General features: G+C 33.4%; 1 protein-coding gene and 1 long non-coding RNA gene across 2 annotated transcripts; one reads left to right on the top strand and one right to left on the bottom strand.

The window, feature by feature from the left end:
* Positions 1–798: 798 nt before the first annotated feature.
* LOC141664622 (F-box/FBD/LRR-repeat protein At1g13570-like) lies at positions 799–3,632 on the bottom strand. The gene is made up of 3 exons (XM_074470575.1): positions 2,775–3,632; positions 2,480–2,635; positions 799–921 (listed from the first exon to the last, which is right to left on the bottom strand). The coding sequence occupies exons 1-3, from the start codon at positions 3,630–3,632 to the stop codon at positions 799–801; spliced, it is 1,137 nt and encodes a 378-aa protein (XP_074326676.1).
* A 9,185-nt stretch (positions 3,633–12,817) lies between these two features.
* On the top strand, positions 12,818–14,667 carry LOC141664299 (uncharacterized). The gene is made up of 4 exons (XR_012551951.1): positions 12,818–13,233; positions 13,655–13,704; positions 13,825–13,896; positions 14,502–14,667. It is a non-coding gene; the product is annotated as an uncharacterized LOC141664299 (long non-coding RNA).
* The last annotated feature ends 2,696 nt before the right edge of the window (positions 14,668–17,363 follow it).

Below are 17,363 nucleotides of genomic sequence, written 5' to 3'. Positions count from 1 at the left end.
GGATTTCTTGGTTTTCTAAAATAATTGCAAATAAAAATAATTAAAAAAATAGACTAAACAAACACATAGTACATATATTAACCATACTAAAAAAGCATTCTGACCTTGGCGGCCAAAACATGAGAAGTACTGCTATTGTTTCCTGCAATTATCATGTTTCTCGGTCATGCAATAAAAGTTCCCATGGCTTCTTGAACAGTCAAAATTTCATCCCCTGATAGGGAAGGAAATCTTAGCATCTCCTTGAATGACTTTAGTGATAGACACCCTTGCGTTCTTTTCTCCAAGACTTACTCCATGGATAGTCTTCTCATGTCCTTCGGGAACGCGTACTTCATCAATTGTTGCACAAGCAACAATGTTGCTCAATGATCCAACAGCCAATCGGCATACAGAACCACCCGAAGAATCCACTTTCATTTCCTCAACAGCCCTTCCATTATCATCCTCACCCGCCACCTTTTTATTATCCTCAAGCTCCACCGCTAAATCCACAAACAAATTATCTATCAATGTCCCATTTTTATGAACACCTACATCCACATCCACATCCACATCAACCCCACCCTTAGAGTGACAGCTTGCGTGCTGGGAATTTGGTTTCGGACTACCATCATGTTGTACACCATTTTTTGATGAATGTGTGTTGTATTTTTCAAATTCAGCAGCCCAAAATGCATCTCTCTCTTTAATAATTTTTGGAGTCTCCTCTGCCATGTACTTTTGAATTGCCTCATGTACCCTTTCTTCCACTGTCCTCGCTTTTTTCCCTCGGAAGATCAAAATAAACCGACTGCTTCACATGAATTCTCTGACCACGTACTCTGCCTCCGTGCTCAGGCTTACGAGCGCCATTGTTAACACATCATTAGTACCTTCAACTTTAAGCTTTCCTTCCTTAACCTCCTCCTTCATCTTTTTCTACAAAAAATTCAGTAACATTTTTTACCATAAGCACATACATCCTTTAAGCACATTCATCCTTTAATTAAAATATTACACAACTAACACCAATTTGTTTTTAGTAGTTATAAGCACATTCATCCTTTAATATATTTAATTTAATAGATTCAATTGCAAGCACAAGAGACAACTTAGTTTACTTGTTGGTACAGGGGATCTAGTAAGTACATTCATTGACAAACTAATCCAAGGATAAAAAATATTAAAATAAAATATTAACCAACACAGAATACAAAATCTAGACATTTAATATTATGAACCAATTTTCAATGTAAACATGTTTATAGGGTGATTCATTAATAATATTTTCAATTATATAATATATATCTAAATTTCACTTAAAATTTAGTCAATTGAACCCCAAAAGTCAGAACTAGACAATTAATTAAGGACCCAAGTAGTATATGAAAAATTATTCAAAAATTTTAAATTTCCGGAGAAACTTGTTAAATTAGTTCCCCTCAGAAACCAGCTGTGAGGGTTGAAACCTGAACTTTGCGGTGTTATTGTTATTAATATTTATAATATAAAGTAGAAACATATATATATATATAGCAGAAGTGATTATTTTGTGAATGTGATTTCTTGAAGCCAACATGCAACACAAATTAATAGTTTAACTTTTAACTCATAAAATCATGGTCTAATTGTATAATAATAACAACAACAAATTTGCTAAGTTCGAAAACGTTACAAGTTATTCCACAAACCAAATACGGGAGCCAACTACAGGATTGCTCTACAAAATAACACCATTATGCGAAGTTTAGATAAGTTTCAACATCTTTCTAACACAAGGTGCACTCCACTACAAAATAGTTTTCAAAGTCCAAACCATCTAGGCAACTAGTAGTTCACGGCCATATTATCCGTGCAACTTTGGATGTTCTAGGGAAACTCATCAACTCTTTTGAAATTCTCGATTCTTCTTTAGGATCATCAGTCATGGTGTTGAGAAGTTCAATCCACCTAAGCCTTGGAGAAAATGCAAGCAAAAACTTTATGAAATGAAGCTCAGCCCTTGAACCGGCCATCCTATGTATCTTCACGGTTTGAAGTTGGTCAAAAATCACGTTGACGAGGTTCGGTGATTGTAAATATTGCAGAACAGATGATACCATAGGTTCCCTGCTTCCTACCAAGTCCATTCCATGGTTGCCCTTTGGTTTGCCATTTAAATACGTACAAAGGTAAATATATGAGGATGGTTTTCATAAACATGAAACATTTATAAATCTAGTTAGCTTCTGATCTTATTGTCTGATACATAAAACATGAGCATATTATGCAATATCAATATTTATAATAAATCTCCGAGCATAAGAAGTTTCATTGTTCAAATATCATCTAATTGCATAAGATCGTGATGAAGCAATCCTAGAATATACAAGTCTGTCATGACCAGACCAATAAAAAATGACAAAATATTTTGAGATATAAAAAACTCAAAAAAATTAAAATTAGAGAAGGACAAATGAACATCTAACTTGCTTCGGATTAAATTAATAGTTCTTACCACAATTATTTCAAGACGTTGCAGCTTCGGGAAACTTCTCATCAAGAAAAGAACATGTCGGATCTGAACCAAATCATAAAATTCAACTTTGTAAAGGGACAACTTTCTGGTTGTTGTTATAAGTCTCTTCGAAACAGCTGCACTTGACTCCAATAACTATTATACACATGTGTGCATGTATATTGACGGAAAAAAAAGTGAGAAACACTTGGCACCAAGAGTATTTGTAAGCATTAATAATCAAATTAGTCAAAGAAAATTAACTACTTCAATTCGTATAGGAGTTTCAATTTACCTTGAGAAAAGAGCCATTAAAGTGAATAGTACGTATTTCAATCATGTTTCCAAGTAGCTTTTCTAGATTGATATAACTCTTTCTAGAATCTGCCCCTTTTTCCGATAAGAGACCAAGAGTTCGCAACTTTTTGGTGCATTCAAACCATTTAAGATCAATTTCTCCACTTTTGTGGATAAGAAAGGTGATGAGGTGGTGATTTTGTTTAAATTGGGATTCTAAATGTTCTATCCCGGAGCAAAATCTCAACTTCAATTCCTTGAGTTGGGTCCCAAATGACATGTCGCCAGTAATGATGACATTCTCAAGTGTAACATCAATCAAATTACAAAAGCCTCCAAATCTAAGCGGTGGATTGAGTAAACAATTAGTGAGGCTCAAATGAGTTAACTCTGAACAGGAAAACAAATAAGAGGGTATTTTGTAGGCTGTTAGTGGTCCAATTATAAGCTTCAACTGCCTAACCCTATTATTTGATATGTTTTTAATCCATAAATCCATATTTGGAGTTTCATGAAGAGGCAGATCTTCTGGAACCGAAAGATGGAACTTCAAAATGGGGCCAGGGTTACCTAAAAGGATCTCATTTATAGTTCCTGTAACTTCCGATATTAAATTTTCTTCATCTAGTGTATCATTGTTGGCAACAATCCGTGAGAAAAAAACCCAATCAAAAACCAGATTGGGGTACAAATCCCATAAATCCCTCCACGTTTTAGAAAGAACACTTGTACTTGCTGCATCATGAATGGGCAAGCGTTCTAGGATGTTGTCAATTACGTTTCCAGGTAAGCTGCTGATTCTATCAATTGCAGCTGTTCCACTCTCAGATTGCCTTGGTTTGGCAATTCTCGACATAATTCTGGAGATACAAACAGGTACCAATAATTAAAAAAACCAGTGTTCGCCTGGTAATAGCCACTAGCACAGCATTTAAACAACATACATCCACAGTTGACAATCCAGTATTTTTTTATCAATTGAATATATATACAACTATGAATTCAATTATGAACTAGAACATTCTAAACAGATTTAGCAAAAATAAAAGAGAACATTCCAAGCGGAGAATAGACCATAGATATCACAAATACAACATAAAATGAAATAATTCAACAATATAAATAAAATATTTACCAACATAAATCATGATGAAGAAATATACCTGTTCTCAGCTTGCAGCAATGGTAATAGACTGGGTGTACTCGATCAAAATTTTAAAGGATTTTTAAGCACAAAATTATATGCGTATTCAATTCAGATTTTGAAAAATCTTTCAAAATCTATTCAATTTGGATTATTAAAAATTCATTAAAATCTAAGTGTATTTAATTTAAATTTTGAAAAATCTATCAAAATCTTTTAAAAATTCCACTGAAATAATGGTATTCAAAAATTCATGAATTTTGTTTTATTTGAAAAATATATGAATTTTGATGGATTTGGTAGTACATTTTTAATTTTTTGAAATCCTATATGAGATTTTGAAATATTTCTAAAAAAAATTCATAAAATCATAAAGACTCTGAAAGATTTTTTACCATCAAAATCCGCCAACATTTAAAATCAACTAAAATCTTATAAAATCCATAAATTATTATCAATTCTTCAGAAATCGGTTGAATACAGGATACACCCTTCCCCTAAGCTTGAAAGGAGAGACAAGGATTCACATCAGATTCTGTGACCTCTTTCTTTTCATAAATGGAAAAGGGTATTATAATTAGAGTATCAATTAAGAGAGAACTAATTAGATAGAGATCTACAGAGAACCACAATCACAGCTCTCAACGTTCTAAACAGCCTAGATTAAATATAATGCAGTGGCATTATTCTAAATGTTAGAATTTTTAAGCCTAATTTAAATAAAAAAAATATATCCCCAATATATTTTATAACAGCAACAGATACATACTCCAAAACTATACATATAGTACACAAACTATACACCCAGTCAATGAGATATTGAGAACAAGAGTGGGGAGGAATCGAAGATTTGAGGGTAGTAAGAAATGGACGATTTGAGTTTGATATCGAAGATTTCAGCAAAAAGGGGTTCATAAAAAGTTGTTAGTCCCTCTGTCCCATTCATTTCTATACACTTTCCTTTTTTGAATGTCCCATTCAATTCTATACATTTCAAACTTACCAAAAATAGTAAAAATTTTATATTATAAAATTCAACTACACTCACTACTTTCTCCCACTAAACTCACTTTATTCATTAAATATTAAATGGTCCCACCACTTTAACCAACTTTATACTTTTTCTGACTAAATTATACTTTTTCTTTCTCTTTTATCCCACTATCTTAACAAAACTAACATTATTTTATTATGTTTCTTGTCCTCCGTGCCCAAACCATTTGTATACAAATGGATGGACGGAGGGAGTATTAGTCATTAATTCGTATTTTTAAGGTTTTCGAGATAAAATATATATGTTTCTAATATTTAATTCATTTTTTTCACGTTGATTCCAGGAAGAAATTCATCTTTAAATGATGTTTAATCGAATAGGTAAGTTGTTTTTTAATGTTTTATACTATATTTGAGGTTCAGAGAGTAGAATGTGATTTTTATAGTTTTTGAACTATGTTTGTGCTTGTTTTTGCTTCCACGGTAAAAATTATACAAAATTGACCAAAATTCAAACGCATATCGATTTGTGTTCTATATTTACACATAGAAATATTGGTTCTACAGTGGATTAAAAATATGTTATATTTAAAATTTTGATTCTACATTACATTCATAATCTATGTGTTTATATTGTTTGATTCTACTTTAAAAGAATACTTGTATTTATGTGATTTTATATATAGTAGAATCATAATACACAAAAAATCCTGCAGTTGTGTTAATATATATAATTTTTTTCTTGTTATGTGATTCTGCAGAATTTCTCTGACATTTGTTGGTGATGGAGGAGAGGAGAAGGCCATCAAGGTCCCTGTTGGCATGTCTATGTTGGAAGCTGCCCATGAAAATGACATAGAACTTGAAGGTAAGCACTTGGATAAATATTTTTTATCTGGCCGTGTATTAATGCAAAAATGATCTCTGACTTAATTGTTATGTTTTTTGTCATAAAAGTAATATGCATATTGTTTTTAAACATCAAGATACCTATGTAAGGTCTTTAATTTAATGAAGCTTTTTTTGCTCTAATACACGCCCTAGTAACATTTAATACTCTAGAATCTAGAACTGTTTTTGGTGCACTTAATCCTATTACACAATGTGAAATATGTAATTAGGTTTTGTTCAATTTTGGTATTCTTTCTCTATATGTAAAAGATAGTTAAACTTGATTCTTAATATAGGGGCTTTTGAAGAATCGCTTGCTTGTTCCACTTATCATGTAATTGTGATGGTCTATTTCTCCCTATGCTTGGATAACTGCACAACAATTTTCTACGTTGGTCACTACTCACTAGCAATATGACTTCATGCATCTATTTTAATAAAACTAAATTTTTAGTGAATTTTTCTTATGATATAGAGTATTACATAAATTAGAGGATCTGCAATGACGAGAAAAATGACATGTTATACCTTACTTTTGGCCTCACAGAAACTGTAGGTTTCTTTCCTAAATACATTTGGTTTATAATGCAACATACTTATACTTTACTAAAAAAGATTGAGTTGGGTTTAATACGAAGCAGATCTCGACTGGGTTGTCAAGTCATTGCGAGTCCCAAACTTGATGAACTTCGTTTAGCACTGTCTACTGCTACACATATTTTTTCTATTGATGGATACATACCAAAACCACACTAAAGGTTAACTGAGAAAAAAGTCATAAGATATTGACAGTCGAGGGCGTGAGTTTTCCAATTTTGTAGCAATCCAATTACTTGAGAATTTAAGGGTCGTGTATGGTAAAGCCGTCGAAACAAAAATATATAAATTAAATAGAATAGATTTTTGGTATTTTATTTACATATACGGGTGGAACTTGTATGCATTTGGATACACCAGTTTTTTTTCTTTTTCTTGTGTTTGAAGTCAAATGTATAATGTGTTTTGTCCAATTTGGCTTGAACTGAATCTTCAGCTGATTATTCTTTTTTTCTATTTATTCACACATCTCTTTTGCTTTATTCGTCTCCCCCTTACAAAATGTTTTGTACTGTTATGATTCTAGTAGTATATTTTCGGAATTTCATGTCCTTTGTGCAAGTATTTTGTGTTCTACTATGGAAGCAGAAGCATAATAGATCTAATTCTAGTGTTGTTAATGATTTTTGTATGTTATGTGATCTATAGTAGAAGCATATCATCTATGTTTTTTTGTTTAGAACTTTTCTGTAAAAGAATGGTTTTGTAGTAGATAAAATTTGACTTCGTCTATTCTTGTATGTGTTTTGTTCTACTGAAATACTTCTGCCATGTACTTGAAAGTTACTTTAATGGCAATACATTTTTGTCTAAACATGTGAGTTGATAACAAAGACATGATGTCGGGCTCTTTTCTACCGAGATGGTTGGTAATCCGGTATGAAAAATTTATGTAAATATCGATTTATTGTCATGTGTGGCTCCTTCTTTACTATAAATCATTAGTAGCTCCGCACCATCAATGACATGTAACTCAGAAACTATTTACTCTCGACCAAGGGAAGAGAAACCATCATAAGCATTTGGCTTCTCTGAGCAGCATATATGTCATCCAATCTATTCAAGAATTGGAACAAATTTTTCTCTTCTCTTTATTGAGCAAGAATAATTAGAGTTGTAATTTCTGCAGTTGTTGCAGTAATAGTAAGAAGGATGACCAATGACTTCAGCTCCCCCCAAAGTGACCTCATATGAATGTAGTATTCGATAACTGGCTTTCTTTGTTGTTTGGTTTCATACAACTCCTTATTTGTATTTCTGAGATCCATTGGTGAGAGAAAAACGTTGCTCAAGATGCTTCCATATATGATGAGCACTGCTTACAAACATAATAGATTTTTTGATGAAATTCAAAACCGACCCTAGAATCCAAGAGATGATCATGTTATTCCATGCATCCCAGGCATCCCTCTTCACTTCATCAGTTGTATCCCAGGCATCCCAGGCTTCCATTTTGAAGACAGTCAAAGATCTATAATTAGACGAGCCTTGAAGCTTGTCAATAGTCATGAAGTTGTTACCATCAGAAGGGTGAAGATACAAAGTGCTTGAGACATCAATAGATGTTCTAGCATAAACAACATTATCATTTTTTACCATTTCGACAATAAAAGATGTAGATAAAGTGATAAAGAATGAGCAAACCAGCTATATGAGGTAATTCATAGCTCTAATACCATGAAATCAATTGTAACTCTAACACTATATGGTTTAACGTGGAGCTCTTTCATTCATTCCTTAGATGGATCATTTTACAAGGATAAATCCTCTCTTATAATATAGGTTGTTACAAAGACCATAGACCACTGTCCTTCTACTGCAAAGCTAAGGAAAAAGCATTAATTTCCCTCCTAGGACAAAACAAATAAACAACTACTAAGACAACTAATTAATCTAGAATCTTTCTAGAATCATGTGCCTATGAATAGACTTGATACTTGGGCATTGAGCATTAGGACTTGGGCTTTATTGGCTTTATTGGCTTGCTTTTTTTATGCATCTTCATATAGTTTTCACAATAAAATTGCAAAATATTTTGTGATCACTTTGTTGTTCATGTGATGAGATGATAATTTTGGCAATGTGATTGTTTTCCACCATTCTTGCGTTCCACGATGCAAGCGTGTAGGCCTTTCATCGAATTATTGGCATACGCGGCACATTTAGATTTTATCTTTAAATCTTCTCAATATTTGTTAGCTCTTTCCAAGAGGCTTAAAATAGATACGAGAGACATCATGTAATTATTTTCCATGTGTGGCTTTATCTTAGTTATCACTTCATGAGTTAGCATTAGGTAGACTTATGGACGAGAATCCACTACAAGAAATTTGCAATCAGACAACGCTTGACAAACAACGGTTAAAAAAAAACCGTCGTCCTAAAAAATCATACAACGGTGAATTGATTTTACAGAAAAAACAGTTGTGTGAGCTCTAGAACAAACAACGGATATTCATCATTTTTAAACTGTTGTACAAGTTGTATCCTCTCATCGAGTCAGACAACAGTTTTTTAAATATAGTGTTGTTGTAGATCTTTAACACAACTATTACAAACCATTGTTACTATGTTCACGTATAGGGATATAAGACAACGGTTTTGACATTACATTGTGTAATTGAGACAACGGTTTTTTAGAAAGGTTGTCCTCTAAACCATCAAACAACGGAATGAAACCGTTGTCTGAGGAATTTCAATGGGTACCACGTATTGAGGTGGCAGCACGTGATAGGTGGTAAATCATTCACAAGGATTGCTGACGTGGCAAAATAAGAGCCCTTCATTGATATGAGATTTGATATTGGCCGTTAGATCGAAAAATAGCCGAATTCTTATACAACGGTTTTATGTTAAATCAAAAGTGTTGTCTTAGTTGGTCTCATACAAGCTTTTAGATATTACGTTGTGTAATTCACACAACAGTTTTTACAAGGGTTGTCTTAGAAAACTTCATACAACGGAAGAAAACAGTTGTCTGAAATAGTTATTTTATAATTTCAATGGGCACCACCTGATGAGGTGGCACCCCATGATTGGTTGTAAACATTTTACTCGGATTGCTGAAGTGTATGAATGATAGCCCTTGATTGAAATGAGATTAGATATTAGCCGTTAGATTGAAAAAAGCTGATATGCTCACACAACGGTTTTATAATAAAAAAAGCGTTGTCTTATTTTATCTTTACACAATGGTGTTTCAAGGAAACCATTGTAAAAGTATTACTCTATAAATGAGATTTCCGGTTTACAAGATTAATTTCTAAAATAAAATTTTTCGATGATCCAACCGCATAGATGTTAAGATATATCAGTTTTAGTCATATGAAAAAATTATTAAAAATTTGAAATTCATCTTGCACGTCAAGATTAGAAAAATCCAGTAAAACTACCCCTTCGAACAACGAAACTCGTTCCCGATTTAGTAGATTAATTTTTAAATTAATATTTTCGAAGATCCGACCGTACGGATGTTAAGATATATCAATTTTAGTCATATGAAAAAATTATTAAAAAATTTGAAATTCATCTTGCATGTGAGGATTAGAAAAATCCGGTAAAATTACCCCTCCCGACAACGAGACTCGTTCCCGATTTACAAGATTAATTTTTAAAATGATTTTTTCGACGATCCAACCGTACGGATGTTAAGATATATCAATTTTAGTCATATGAAAAAATTATTAAAAAATATGAACTTCATCTTGCATGTCAGGATTAGAAAAATCCGGTAAAAGTACCCCTCCCGACAACGAGACTCGTTCCCGATTTACAACATTAATTTTTAAAATGATTTTTTCGACGATCCAACCGTACGGATGTTAAGATATATCAATTTTAGTCATATGAAAAAATCATTAAAAAATATGAACTTCATCTTGCATGTCAGGATTAGAAAAATCCGGTAAAAGTACCCCTCCGACAAAGAGACTCTTTCCCGATTTACAAGATTAATTTTTAAAATGATTTTTTCGACAATCCAACCGTACGGATGTTAAGATATATCAATTTTAGTCTTATGAAAAAATTATTAAAAAATATGAACTTCATCTTGCATGTCAGGATTAGAAAAATCCGGTAAAAGTATCACTCCCCACAACGAGACTCGTTCCCGATTTACTAGATTAATTTTTAAATTGATTTTTTCGACGATCCAACCGTACGGATGTTAAGATATATCAATTTTAGTGATATGAAAAAATTATTAAAAAATATGAACTTCATCTTGCATGTCAGGATTAGAAAAATCCGGTAAAAGTACCCCTCCCGACAACGAGACTCGTTCCCGATTTACAAGATTAATTTTTAAAATAATTTTTTCGACGATCCAACCGTACGGATGTTAAGATATATCAATTTTAGTCATATGAAAAAATTATTAAAAAATATGAACTTCATCTTGCATGTCAGGATTAGAAAAATCCGGTAAAAGTACCCCTCCCGACAACGAGACTCGTTCCCGATTTACAAGATTAATTTTTAAAATGATTTTTTCGACGATCCAACCGTACGGATGTTAAGATATATCAATTTTAGTCATATGAAAAAATTATTAAAAAATACGAACTTCATCTTGCATGTCAGGATTAGAAAAATCCGGTAAAAGTACCCCTCCCGACAAAGAGACTCGTTCCCGATTTACAAGATTAATTTTTAAAATGATTTTTTCGACGATCCAACCGTACGGATGTTAAGATATATCAATTTTAGTCTTATGAAAAAATTATTAAAAAATATGAACTTCATCTTGCATGTCAGGATTAGAAAAATCCGGTAAAAGTATCACTCCCCACAACGAGACTCGTTCCCGATTTACTAGATTAATTTTTAAATTGATTTTTTCGACGATCCAACCGTACGGATGTTAAGATATATCAATTTTAGTCATATGAAAAAATTATTAAAAAATACGAACTTCATCTTGCATGTCAGGATTAGAAAAATCCGGTAAAAGTACCCCTCCCGACAACGAGACTCGTTCCCGATTTACAAGATTAATTTTTAAAATAATTTTTTCGACGATCCAACCGTACGGATGTTAAGATATATCAATTTTAGTCATATGAAAAAATTATTAAAAAATTTGAACTTCATCTTGCATGTCAGGATTAGAAAAATCTGGTAAAAATACCCCTCCCGACAACGAGACTCGTTCCCGATTTACAAGATTAATTTTTAAAATGATTTTTTCGACGATCCAACCGTACGAATGTTAAGATTTATCAAATTTAGTCATATGAAAAAAATATAAAAATAATAAAAATATTTTGACACTAATCATTATAAAAATAAATAAATAATTTGAAATTGAAACTAATTTTGATTTTATTCTTAAGCATTTTCCCCCTTCACAAAATTTTGTTTCCCCCCTTTACTTCTAAATCTGATAAAATATCTCCCCCTTTTACTTTCAATCTCAGACCTCATCTTACTTATATCTTCATCTCTCTGATTAGGTCTCCAGCTTTATTCTTGATTGATAATTTTTCATTCCGTCTTGGTTAACACTTTCTCTCTCTCCCTCTCTCTCTTCTCTCTCTTCAATTGAAACAAAGTGGTTTAGGGATGTCTCTTACTTGATTATTCGCCGGGTTTAGTTCCATTTTTTTGGATTCACAATCCAAGGTATAGATGAGATGCTCCGTATTTTGTAGGGCTTGACAACTCAATCTGTTCGCTCTAACTCTAAACCATGTCTCAACATTTCCCCCAAATTTAATAAACAAAACCCTAGCTGCTTCTTCTACTCCCTTTTTCAATTCCTCTGCTCTCCGTAAATCATTTACATCTCTCTCCGTTTCTTCTCGCTCCTCTCGTAGCTTAATCGTCAAGGCTGTAAGTTTTTCTTATTTTTATATATTTATTACATTTGTGATTGTTGTAGTTTATAGTTGACCATACAAGTGTTGGTGTTAATTAATTGGGCAGATTTATGTTTAATTTTTTTTCCGATTTGTGTGTTGTTTTTATTGTGAGCTTCCTCTGGTTGGAAATGTAGCTCCGGATTTCGGAGATGAAGCTGTTTTCAATCAGGAATTCGTCAATGTAAGTAACTAGATATAAGAGTTTTTGTACCATTTACAAATTTTCGGCTAGACTTGATTACTCTCGATATTACTAGTTTTTATAAATTGAGCGTCTCTTTGTACTTGGAGTTGTTCTAATTGAGCACGATGTCTTTTTTGGCTGATTAATACATTATTATTGTCTTATAACACTTTTGTTCTGATGTCTTGTTTAATTGAGATGTATGTTATGAGAGCATACAATGAGAGCATGCAGAATACGATGAGAGTTCAATCCACCAATTGTATCGTCCTTTGTTGAAGTTCAAGTTGGAAATATGGGTGAAGATGCAAGGTTGATGATACGGAGAGGTGTTCATGGAGCAGGAGAGCCCTCTGGCATAATTTTGAGTGCCACTTTGTCTGTTTGGATTCCTGTCCAACTGCAACAATTGTTTGATTTGTTGCAGAGGTACAGATGCTCAGCTTATGCCTTCTGTTGCTAAGATTTCTAATTTGAAGTCTTTGGGAGAAAAGAATAAATAGTATTTAATCCCTTCTTCAGGTTTGTTTTGTACCATTTTGTTATCTTCTAATTTAATACTCACCTCACTGGCTTATATTGGTTTTTTTTGCAGAAGTACACACAGCTCTATCAGCAGCATTATACTCGGATAAGAATGCTCCCCTTCTTGTCAGAACCAATTTAATATTGCAACTCTTCCTTATCTTCAATATACAGAGAACTCTGTCATATTAGAGAAAAAGCATTAGCCTCCAAGTCAAATTAGCTCTCTGCAACAATATTTTACCACACTTTCTTAAAGGTTTCATGTTCTTTCTTGTTTTTTTACTTCTATCTCCTAATTGTTTATCTTCTCTGCCCTCATTTTTTGATTCACCCTGTTGCAATTATGTTAGTCACACATGTTTTCCTGCTTATTACATAAATGACAACAAACAACTTAGGTAGTACAAATGCTCCAACCCAGTTGTAAATTATTGCAACTTATATGTTATTTTGAAAAAAGATGTTAGCTGGTAATATACATTTGGGGCTGAAAATATATGCAGTATTAAAAAATATTATATCATTTCCATGGATGAAACAAATACATATACTGGTGGTAGCTGTTTATTCCGAAATTGAAATATGAAATTTGTCTAACTTTACATTTCTTTCCTAAGTTTCACAATAGTCTAACTTTATTGTTTATGTAATATATCATTTTTCAATTTTAATTTTAGGTGATAAGGACATGGGGTGTTTAAAACAAAATGCATAAGATGTTCGTGAAGTAAGTTCATTTTCTGGCATTAAACAGGAATTTTTCAAATTTCTTTTTATTGTTTGTCCTATAGTTGGTACTAAATGCTCAGATTCGTGCGATAGCTAACTTCTTTTTGCTCATTTGCAGGCTCGTGACTATTTATCTAAGTTGGGTGATCTGAGCCAGACTCAAATATTTGCAAGAATTGAGAACATAAAAGTGAGTTAAAAATATTGATGCCAGTTCTATACAATTATCTAGTATATTGATTATTGATTTTCTTCCTCGTGTAGTTTTGCTAAATAGGGATCTCTACATTATTTTCTTTCTGATTTAGGGTTTGACTCATTTTGATGAAATCCTGCAAGAGGCATATAGTGTTATCCTTTCGCGTGGAAATCTCAGTATAGACCTTCCACCTGAGAAGGTCACTTCTCAGAGTAATAATTTATATGATACTAAAATTAAATTTAGATTAGCTTCATTCAGGGTGAAGACACATGTACCGATAATTGCCCACATCACACACACAGTATACAAGCCAATGGAGGTAATCCTTTATCAAAACTTCTTATTGTTGGACTTATAGAAGCTGAGGGTGATAGATGGGTTAAACAGAGGAAAATCCTCAGTCTTTTCTTTCATATGGAGAAGTTAAAGGTCATTCCTCATACTAATTGTCATGTTCATCTTCATATTACATAGATGTACTTAGTTTTAGCCTTGTTGGTATAAGACCATAAAGATTATTTAGTATTGTAAGTCTGTAAAAACTATGCATGTACCGAAACTGTCGGGTATTAATTTTTTATGTTTGGAAACAGAATCTGTTGCCAGCCTTTTACATGGAGTTCTTTTGAGATCATGCACATATGAGAAGATATGGTTTCTGTACAGGAGCAATGTGAGCTGGATGTATGGCCTAATTTACAAACTTTAACAAGTGATTGCAAGCTGCACCATCAGTGTGCATACCTGGCATGAGGTCATTTACTCATGTTATCCTGCCTTGATCAAAATTGATGAAGAATTCTCTTAATCTTTGGAGAAAGTAAGGGAAGATTTTTTATACTAAATAGTTTTGTATCCCGATTAATATTGGTATAATTTTTTAGTTATAGTTGTAACTTTTGTTGATGACTTTTGTATATTTAATATTAGTTTCAATTGTAAAATAACTATTGTATTACGACAAATACAATTTTATTTATAAATTATTGGTTTCTTTTATTTTATATAATGTGCTTAATCTTGTAAACAATTAGGTAAAAGTCACTCAAAAATGATTAAAACCGTTGTATGTCTCATTGCACAAAAAGATTTTTGCAAATAAACAGTTGTATGTGATAATATGGGATAATTGTTTTTGAGTAAACATATGGTTGAATAATTAACTGGACAATACTTTAAGAAGGAAACCATTGTTTGAGGAAGACTATAACAAATCTTTGATAAATATAGAAACTGTTATCTGACAAACTTGCTAGTAAATGGTTGTCTGTAACAAAGTAGAATAAAGGTTTTATTTATAAAATTGTTGTTGTTAAGTTTTCAAACAACCGTTTATATTATATTAACCGTTGTCCCTTCTATTTTTTAAGTAGTGCAAACTATTGTTGAACAATTATCCAGACAATATTTCAATAGAGAAACCGTAGTTTGAAGAGGACTGTAACAAAGGTTTAAAAAATTAAAAACTGTTGTTTGACAAGCCTGCTAGAAACCATTGTGTATATTATACTAGAATAAAGGTTTTATTCATAAAACTGTTGTTGTTAAGTTTTTAGACAATGGTCATGTTATCCACCCGTTGTCTCTTTTGTATTATAACATGTGTTATAAAACTGTTATGAAGTCTTCTTCTAACAAGTGTATAAACAACCGTTGTCTGGTATTCGATCACACGAGTGTTGGATAGACAACGGAAACTCTATGTGTCACACAACGGCAAAAAAACAGTTGTATGATTGCAAATATGTTGTAGTGATCCTGGATCGCAGAAGAGACCTCTTGGGGGCTTCCAAAAGCTTTATCCTAGATTCTTTTGCCTCACACTGACATGTTGACCTAGTCCTGAAAGTGCTTCGAATGCTTGAATACAAGTAAAACATCTTTAACAGTAAAAGTTAAAAATTTGAAGAATAAACGATGCATAGATATTTAGGGACGAAGCCCAATATCATTACATCTATTAGAGGAGGCGTTTATATAACCATTACCCCCTAAACTGAGGATGTTATTTTATTTATACTAAGTGTATAAATAAATAAGACTACCAATTGGTGAATTCCCACTACTGGTAATATTTCCTGAGATGTTTCGTATTCCATGCTCGTGGAACAAGCTTGTCATTCATGTCTGTCAAATGATAAGTGCCCTCCTAAAGTACGGATTTCACCTTATAAGGACCTTCCCAATTTTCTCTTAAAACCCATGACCCGGGACATTGGTGTTTGGCATCACCCTTCTCAAGACTAGATCTCCCACCCGAAGGGGGCGGGTCTTCACTCTCCCATTATAGTGCCTCGCAGTTCGCTGTTAATAGGCTGCTAGCCTCGTTTGGGAGTCTTCTCTTGTTTTTTTAATCATATCCAGATAGAGCCTGTGATTAACCTCATTAGCTTTGGGGTCATAGTGATCTCTTCTAAATGAGCTTGACCCAACTTCCACGAGGACAATGGCCTCACACCCATAGGATTGAGAGAATGGGGTCTCTCCAGTTGTACTTCTTAGGGTAGTGTTGTAAGACCATAACACTTTTGGTAACTCCTCAGGCCAATTTCATTTGCTTTCTTCGAGTTTAGCCTTCAAAGTATGTTTGATAATTTTGTTGATAGCCTCCGTCTGCCCATTAGTTTGAGGATGACTAATAGTAGAAAAACCTTTTTTGATACCCAATGCCTCGTAGAATTCCTGCATCTCCTTGCTATCAAATTGCTTCCTGTTATCTACAATAAGTTGATAAGGGATCCCGTACATGCATACAATGGCCCTGTAGACAAATTCCTTGAGTTTCTTCACGGTGATAGTGAAAAGGGGCTCAGCCTCTACCCACTTGGTATAGTAATCCACTACGACAACTGCATACTTAACTCCTCCTTTTGCTTTGGGCAGCTCCCCAATAAGATCTATCCCCCACATAGCAAAGGGCCAAGGACTCATAAGAGAAGTGAGATGAGTGGCTGGAATGTTGCTGAAGTTGGCATACTTTTGGCCCTTATCACATGCCCTGGAGAATTCAAAAGCATCTTTTTTAAGAGTAGGCCAATAATAACCCTGTCTGAGGACTTTTTGGGCTAGCAAGCTAACCCCTGAGTGATTTCCATATATGCCTTCATGCACCTCCCTTAGGATGTAACTACATTATTCCCCATCTACACACCTCAGTAGTGGTGTGTTGAAGACCCTTCTGTAAAGAACATCATCATAGATGACATAACGGGCCGCCTGATACTTGACCCTTCTAGCCTCCTTCTTTTCTTGGGGAAGAGTGCATCTCTTGACATAGTCCTAAATTGGAGTCATCCATGTTATGCCCAAAGCAGCAATCACAAAAGTAAATTCTTCGGGAACACTAGGCATGTTTTGAATTTCGAGAGGGATGACTCCAAGTAAGGTGGCCTCTCGTTGAGAGCCCAATTTGGCCAACACATCAGCCCCTGTATTTTCGTCTCTTGAGATGTGCT

The sequence above is a fragment of the Apium graveolens genome, chromosome 6, assembly GCF_009905375.1.
Source record: "Apium graveolens cultivar Ventura chromosome 6, ASM990537v1, whole genome shotgun sequence".
Lineage (NCBI taxonomy): Eukaryota > Viridiplantae > Streptophyta > Magnoliopsida > Apiales > Apiaceae > Apium > Apium graveolens.
This window is presented reverse-complemented; position numbering and strand designations above follow the sequence as displayed.

Coding starts and splice junctions, on each gene's coding strand:
- LOC141664622 (XM_074470575.1), bottom strand. CDS start 3,632: ATGTCGAGAATTGCCAAACCAAGGCAATCTGAGAGTGGAACAGCTGCA. Junction 2,636..2,774: donor TTAATGGCTCTTTTCTCAAG/GTAAATTGAAAC, acceptor TGTGTATAATAG/TTATTGGAGTCAAGTGCAGC. Junction 922..2,479: donor AACGTCTTGAAATAATTGTG/GTAAGAACTATT, acceptor AATTTTTTGTAG/AAAAAGATGAAGGAGGAGGT.